Raw genomic sequence first — 8,416 nt, 5'->3', positions numbered from 1 at the left:
TAAAATTTACTATTGACTCAAAATCTATTGAAGAAAAGTCTAGCACACACGTTACCCAAACAAATCAAATTCATTTAATTCCCCCAAAGCAGCATCCAAAAGTCATTAACATTTTGATTTATATTACATGTAGATAATTCAGTGTTTCAAATGACGAAGGCAGTGGACTAGTTTAAGTCTTCCCTGAGCAATGTATCATCTTCAGTGTAAGACAGATAGAGCAGCCTGGAAGTTACTGGTCTGTGATCAGGTTTCAGGGGATGACACTTTATGCAAATTGAGAGGGGTCAAAGGCAAGTGGCAGAGTTCACATCCACAGTTTATATAATGAGGTACCTGCCCTTTGTCTTGCTTCTCTTCCTGTCTCTGCGTCTCTCCCCGTCTCTTTTTTCTCTCTTTCCTTTTCTTCTTTCTTCTTCTTTGTATGTATTCTTGTCTTATTTCCTGTTCTTGTCTGTTTTGGAGTGATGGGTGAAGCGAATTTTATCGAGGCTTTAAAACAATCTGAAACCATCTCTGCCAATTTGGCTATTGCCACATCTTGATAACGCTATTCTGTGAAACCCTCTAGTGCACCTGTTGTTAATTTCATTAACACCAAAGTAGCTGAAACCGATTAACAGCCCCCTCTGCTGAACTGACCAGATCAATATCCCAGAAATGTAATTGATTTGATGCTATATTCTGATTAAGCAAACTTTGCTCACTTGGTTTCACTACCCAACCACAGGAAGACTGTGGGTTGTAGGCAAGTGGAACGAAGGTTACAGCTGATTTTTGTAAAAATAATAATAATAAAAAAATAGTGTATAAATGTGTAGAAAAAGCTGTCATTTTTCAGACTGGCCACAGTGTCAGGTCTGTGTAACGTGGATCTTTCCAAACTCTGTAAGAAGCGCAATGATAAGGAAGATGACGTAAAAGATGAGGAGAAAGACCCCATAAATCCGACCCAAGTGGAACTGGCGCAGTGGAACGATGACAAAGGACAGGACCAAAGACAACCCAGAGATCCTGCAAGAATCCATGTCAACAAACCTGCTGTTTCAACCTGAGGAGGTACAAGAGACAAAGATGCATCATCATAGTGGTCAGACCCGTGGAGCTGGGGCTATATTTCTCTGCATGGTAAAGGAGATTACCTGCACATTGGCGTGTGTTTTGACCATTTGTACCAGACATCCTAAACCCACTCCAAACAGCATGTCTGAAGGAAGTAGAGTCAAGGATAGAGTCAACAGCAGCCTCTTTTGGACATGCATTATAGGCTTTGTTTTTACAAAGACTCATTAAAAACAAGGATACTGAAAATGATGCCTCCAAAGCAAGCAGATATAGCCATCCGTGGGTAGCCCTGCCGGGCAAGGGTGATGTCAGAAAAGCAGTCTGAAAATGAGAGACACTTAAAAATTATTTTAAAGTACATAATGATACATTTTGGAGAAAAATACAGAATCAGATTCTCAAGTGTCACCTCCAATGCTGTTTCCCCAGGCCAGCAGAGTCAACCCCAGCACAGTGTTACTCAGAGTGAGCACAACCCCGAGCATGTGCAGAAGACTGACTACTTCAGAGGCTGCTGCACTAATCAACACAGCACTCACCACAAACCCCAAAAGAGCAAAGAGCTGGAGAGGGGGGGACAAAAAGCAAACAAGAAAATTATAAACAAATATCATAATCATAAAGAAAAAAATCAAAATAAAAAGTACTGAACATGGTACAGCATGTGAGAGAGCTAATTTAGCTCAAAGCATCACTGTGCTTCAGGAGGATCAGAGACATGAGAGAGAGAGAGAGACAGCACTCAGAGAATCATGAATAAAGATCTGTGGGAGAGTTAAATAACACCAAAGATATGCAGGCACTGCCTCTCGCCCTATGGCAGCTGGGATAGGTTGAACCAGGGACCTTCATGCTGAGAAGTAACAGTGCTAACTACTGCATCACCAATAGATTAAACTAGTCTCTGCTAGGATACAGTATTATACATGACCAAAAAAACAAACAAACAAACTAGTAACCCTCACCCACACTGCCCCTCAGAGGGGTTTATTCTCAGGTTTAATTCATACATTGTGTGTAGATTGAAACGGACACACTTACTGAATGATATTTGGGAGGACAGTCATTGCTGGTTGAGCAGAAGACAATAGCAGACAGGAGAAGTCCCAGCAGAAGAAACAGCAGCCAGAGGGGAAACTGCCCCTGAATCATATAATTTCCATCTAAGAGATTAAAAAGAGGATAATTTTATCATATATTCAAATTTGATAAAGGCTATGGGACTTCATGCTGCCTCTTTCATAAAAAGTTAAGCACTTACACTCTCCAGACTGGAAGACGAGCACACACACCAGAGGAGCAGTGATCAGGTGGAGGCAGTTTAGTGGGCGTCTCCAGTTTTTGTCTTCTTTGTCAGGGTCGACTATGGGGATACAGAGCAGCAGCAGCACCTCCAGAGGTGTCTGATGGGTGCAGGACAAGAACCACAGAATAATTTACACTGCAAGACAAGTTTTGCCTGGATTTCACTTTGGAATGTGAACCAGGTTCAAACACACCTTGAGTACTTTAAGGACTTTCCACCTCCATGATTTCCTCCTCCACTTACGGTTGTCCACCGGATTCAGAGACCTCAGCAGGATCTGACTCGTGGACTCAGAGTAAGGCAGAAGTGGTTGATACTCTGATTCTGCAACGCAAACGTGCATATTATGATCCAGATCATACAGGAAAGTGCTGCAGTATATTTCCTTGTGTTTTTTTTCCCCCCATGCATTCCTGTTGCATTCCTACCATATTCCTGATGGAAACTTCTACTTGTCAGAGAGGGAACGTCATCATCTGATGAGTCAGATGAATGAAAGTCCGCTGCAAAAGAAAAAAAAATAATGATCATCACTGGGAACTGTGTGAATCAGGTTTTGTTTTGTTGTGTCTGTGTGTAAGAGTGTGTGTGTATATCTAACCTGGAACATGTGTAACATTCTGCACAGTCGTGTTGTCAGAATACTTTTGCCGCTTGTAGATAAATGCACTGATGAGAACAATTGCTACGTACAGCACATAGAGGGCAAGGTACCCTAGGAAAAAGGACAAAAGAAATAAGTAAATAAAGCAGGAGATCTTGTAGTAAAGATGCTTCTGAAACTTAAAAAAGTGCAATAATGTCCACTGTATATGTGGGGGAAATCATCAATTATGTAGTAGCTAATCCGGCTCATGATCAATTACAATCCACGTGATATTTTAATGTGCAAAGTGCAGAAAAAAGGAGATGTTTTCTTGTCAGTGGTGGCACAAACTAAGGAGAATTAAAATCCACTGAGAAGTCAAGGAGGCTCACAGTCATAAGGACAAATTCATCTAATTCATCGCCAAATGAATGTTTGAGTTCAGGAGTATTATAATAGTAACCATGGGTATAAAAATATGTGAACTCAGAATATCAAGAGCAAGAATTTTGTTAAACTGTAAGTAGCGTGCATGCAGTTTATGCTGTGAAAATACAGACATGCCTGTAAAACGACAATATGACCATGACCTTTAGTACAGACCTACAAGGTAAAATCTGATCAGTACTCAAGGAAAAGTAGTGATTCTTGTGAATTATCGACAGACAGAAGGATAGATGAATGGGTTGACATGGCATGAGCTATAAAGTCTATCCATCCATCCATCCATCCATCAATTCACTTCCGCTCATCCTGTTCAGGGTCGCGGGGGTGCTGGAACTTATCCCAGCTGTCATAGGGTGAGAGGCAGGGTACACCCTGAACAGGTCGCCAGCCTGTCGCAGGGCCAACACACTATAAAGTTACCAGAGAAAAATGTATAACACCACTATATTGCTCACATATGTACAAAAAGTGATTCCCTCCTCAACTATGTTCTTTTGTGCATTTTTCAATTTACTGCCTGAAAATCATTTGAAATATAAATGACTATTAGAAAATTTTCTTTCCCACTATATGTCCAGAACATGTCTGACTTTAAATTTGATATTTTGCTATAAAGGCGACATGTATGCCACCACAGAGAGTGTGATTCTTGGAAAGTATGGCTGGGTGAATCTTTGAGCTGCACTCTGGGGCTGCTTTGAAGTTTCTGTCTTGAAACAAGCGCCACAGTAACAAAAAAGAGAAATTAGCCTGCATGGCAGTAATAATTCACTCTTGGATCTTTGCCCAAACCTAACATAACTTTCTTGTAACCTGGAACCATATTACATCACAAGCTTCTTGAGGTCAAAGCAATGTGTCAGATGACAAAAATCACATGTTTAATTACTCTAAGATGCATTTGTGGTCCTGGCTCCACTGTTGGGGGCTCTCATAACAAATAGAAATCTTTTTTTTTTTTTTTTTTTTACTTTGAAATACCCCACTGACTGAAGTCAGGAGCAGAATAACAAAAGAGAAACTCAGTGTTTACAGTTGGTAAATTATGAGAGTTTAAAAGAAATTGTTTTTTTTTTTAATTCGATAAAATGCTTCCTAAGAAGGACCAACAGACAAATCTCTAATCAAGAGGGTGAGTAGTAACACAAATAATGCTACACTATGTGTGCGTGTGTTCATGTATACCCAGTATTTCTCCCAGCGTTGTAGTTCCTCTGTACAGTATGAGAAAAGTCCAAAACACTGCAACCATGTAGAAGATGACATCACGCAGAAATGGACGAGAGGCTACAGTAAAAGGCTTGACCAGCGCCACACTGCCAGCAACTACTGTAGTAACAAATATACCAGCTCCTGGAAAGGCAAACAGGCTGTCAGGTCTCAAGACTTTTTTTCCATTTATTTATATAACCGTTTGAGCCTGTGAGAGTCTGTGCTTACCAAATAAGGCTCCCACAGCCAATCCAGCAGTGTGTGGGTGGGAGAACGCTGCAATGGCACTGAAGATGTCAGGAGCGCCATTACCAAGAGCCAGAAATGTCACACCCTGAGCACGGACAGCGGTCAAAGAAAATATTCCTCACAGAAACTAAAATATACCCAGTACTGAGCAAAAGTCTTGAGCCACCCCTCATTTCTTTATATTTTGCTTCCATGGAGCCAAACTTTCTTGTAATTTAATTTCTTCAGAAATTTTCTGAAGGTCAAAGTTTGCCTTTGAACATTGGCTGCTCTTTCACTCACTTTCGGTCCAGTCCTTGTACCTGACCATTTTCAGTGGAAAGTTTTTTTGTTTATTTACTATATCAATAAAAAAACAAAACAAAAACAAACACTCCATACTTCCATGTGTGCCTGCACACATTTCAATAAATCACTGAATCTATTTCCCATTTTCCTTGCAAAATGCGAAGGAATTGGAGGTGGCTTAAAAATTTTGCATAGTACATAAATATCTTACATACTATAAAACTATAGCATAACTATATAAAAACTTCTGTCAAACTGACAGCCCATGTGGAGTGCTGGAGAGAAAGGATACAGCCACGTTGTGAGTGAGGCGCAAACTGGAAGAGATGGCTGACAGGTTGGGACAGAAGCTGGAGAGGAAAGAAAAAAAAATTTTTTTTTAATCTGCAAATGAGCTGGTTGAGAAATGCAAAGAATAATTGAAATACCACAAAAAAGTCCTATTATACATTTTATATTTATTTATGGCAGCTTCTTTGTACTAGTGTTAAAGTGAGGTGGGTGGGTTAGAAATACAGAAGCAACCATGCTTCCTTTAAGGAAATCTCACAATTTTGCAACAAACAAAAGTGAAACATCAGTGAAAATTCTCCACTCTCATGTGACTCTTCTTTGCACGACTATTTAACTAAGAGCATGAATGTGTGTGTGTGTGTGTGTGTGTGTGGTCTATGTATCAGGGACACACAATAACACCAGCAATCTGAGCAACACTTACAACTTAGAGGCAGCAAGTCCCAGAATGACAAACAAAAAGAAGAGCCATATAATCTGTGAAAAAGCAGAAAGAAAGTCACACACACTGTTATTCTGTGCAACAGATACGCGGTTTACAAAAGAAAAAAGTTTGACTGCATTTACACCGATAAACATGGTCACATTGTTCCTGATGACAGATTTCTCTTGGTACATTTCATCTGCAGATTCTCACTTAGTGTTTTTAACAAGTGTAGTTAATTCTATTTTAAGTAAGAACTTTGCAAACAGGGGAACAGAAAAATATTAATTATGAAAACACATCATTTAGCTAGAACAAAAGTGATAGTTTCCTCTAGTTCTCTCACAGCAAGTCAACTTCCTCATGTGAGTTTTATGTTGATTCATACAGAGAACAAGCTCAAAAATAGAAGCACCTAACACTTCTTACCCACATTAAAAAAAAAACACAGTTAACTTAGGTGCCAGGTTAGTTCACAAGGTTGAGCAGGCAACCCACATGCTGTAATGTTAATGCCCAGGTTTGAATCTGCCCCAATTTACTGCACGCATGCGTTTGTGTGTATATATATTACATATTTAAAGGAAAAAGGAAAAACAGTCTTACACAGAGAATGATGGTGAGTGGTGTGAGGTTGGGAGGTAGCAGACAGAAGGCCAGTTCAAGGTAATTGATGAAGCCATCTTCCATTGAACAGTCTGGTGTTTTCTTCACAAATGCACAGCGATCTGCAATGCTGTAGTTCATCACCAAGTCACACTACACACACACGCACACACACATGCACACACACACGGTTTAAACAACAGAGGAAATCTAAATTTGAGCATCTCTCTCATAATGATGGATCAAGCTGAACTTAACATACATTTATTTACTTGCTGAAGTTTCATATATTTCAAATACACATGAGGTATGCCCATGAAAAATTCATAAAAATGCTGAAAAGGATGTGATGCATTCTGATAAATGATAACAGCAATGACAGGCATGTAATATTATCATAACATGTAATAATGTAATATTAAGTCATAAACAATGAATCGCTGGCATGCTCTTTGATTTGCATCACTGCTTACAATGACCCAAAATACCCAGAGATTCAGCAGAGATCCACTAACGAGCTTATCTTATCAGACGAACAGTGGCTCCTCTGTTAGCAGGATTGAATTTGATTCAATCCAATCCAACTGATCACCCATAAACTCTACCCTTACAAAGACAATAAATCTCACTGCTAGAGATGAGAGACTGTTGAAGTTATTTGCACATTTCATTTAAATGCAGTCCAGTACAACCCCACTACTGATTATAATCTCAGGTATAAACATACCTGAAGTGCCTTTCCTGGAAGGAAACTGTTCTTTTGTTTTGTTTTCTTTTTTTTTTTTTAAACTACATGAGCTTCTTTAAGGCAACACATCTGACATACCTTTTGAGTTGAATTGCTTGTAATGGCTGCAACTAATGAACTATACAGGGTTACCAGAGAGTCAAATATTGACTGAAATAATAGAGTTTTTAAAATCAGACGTACAAAAAAAAAAAAAAAAAAAAGGCTTCTTAATGAGACATACCCAACTCAACATGAGGAACATTACAGATCCTGACTTAATAATTTGGTGCCATGGTGCCAGATATTTCTTAACAAAAACTGCACTTGAATTACCACAAAAACAGTGGCTCTAAGGGAATCCTGAGTGTTTGGCACCAGCATCAGTGTGCGTTTTTCTTTTTTCTCTTTTTTTTTATACTTTGAGTGTTTTCAGTCAATGAAAGAACATTCAGAGATCCTTCAGTATAGACACAGTGCGCCCGATCTGCTTTATACTAAGTGTCTATGTACATGTAAGTGTATCGTGTTGTGAACTAAACAGATCAAAATTGATTTATGCATGTATCTCTTACTAATCATGTGACAGCTGGAAAAAAGAAACAATCAAACCTGCTGACCTCAACCAGCTGACAAACACCTGATAATGAAATACAATTCTCACAGATAACACCTTCATTTGCAGCGGGGGAAAACAAAACAAAACAAAACAAAAAACAAACAAACAAAAAAAACAAATCTCACGGACCTCATCGTTGTTGTTTTCAGCCATCAGTGCTGAGGAGGACGGTTCACTTAATCCGACCCGGATACCAGACTGGTTCCTGAAGAGCTGGGAGCCCGAAGCGACCTGCCGGTCACACGACAGCGCCAGCAGCAAAAGTGACAAGAAAACACCCAAAGACATGATTCACTTTATCCCGGAGCCGCTTCCATTCTGCTGGTGAGCTAACAGGACTTCGCTGGGCTGGTTTAGACCATTAACTCCCGACCGGCCAGCCTAAATCATTCCTGAGACCTCATAAACACGTCCCCGCTGCTCTATCTATGGCTGTCCTTTAATACTTTGTTTCCAAGCCTGCACACACTGTGAGCTCAAATTTAATATCCTCGTACATTTTGTACACCTTATCCTGAAACTCCACCCACTGCTTTCCCAATCAGACGTGTGCCGCGTTCACGGACTCCTCTTAAACTCAGAATTTTCATACA

At 39.7% G+C, this 8,416-nt stretch overlaps 1 protein-coding gene across 1 annotated transcript; it reads right to left on the bottom strand.

Moving 5' to 3' along the window:
- Positions 1–715: 715 nt before the first annotated feature.
- On the bottom strand, positions 716–8,343 carry slc8b1 (solute carrier family 8 member B1). Its single transcript, XM_030737014.1, is given in 16 exon segments — positions 716–1,009; positions 1,012–1,051; positions 1,143–1,207; positions 1,306–1,386; positions 1,475–1,628; positions 2,107–2,228; positions 2,327–2,468; positions 2,565–2,695; positions 2,800–2,874; positions 2,973–3,086; positions 4,590–4,757; positions 4,845–4,950; positions 5,446–5,503; positions 5,872–5,924; positions 6,478–6,630; positions 7,953–8,343. Coding segments are annotated over 16 exon segments (1,776 nt in total). The 5' UTR covers positions 8,112–8,343; the 3' UTR covers positions 716–854.
- Positions 8,344–8,416: the final 73 nt, after the last annotated feature.

Source organism: Archocentrus centrarchus, chromosome 9, assembly GCF_007364275.1.
Source record: "Archocentrus centrarchus isolate MPI-CPG fArcCen1 chromosome 9, fArcCen1, whole genome shotgun sequence".
Classification (NCBI taxonomy): Eukaryota; Metazoa; Chordata; class Actinopteri; order Cichliformes; family Cichlidae; genus Archocentrus; species Archocentrus centrarchus.
This window is presented reverse-complemented; position numbering and strand designations above follow the sequence as displayed.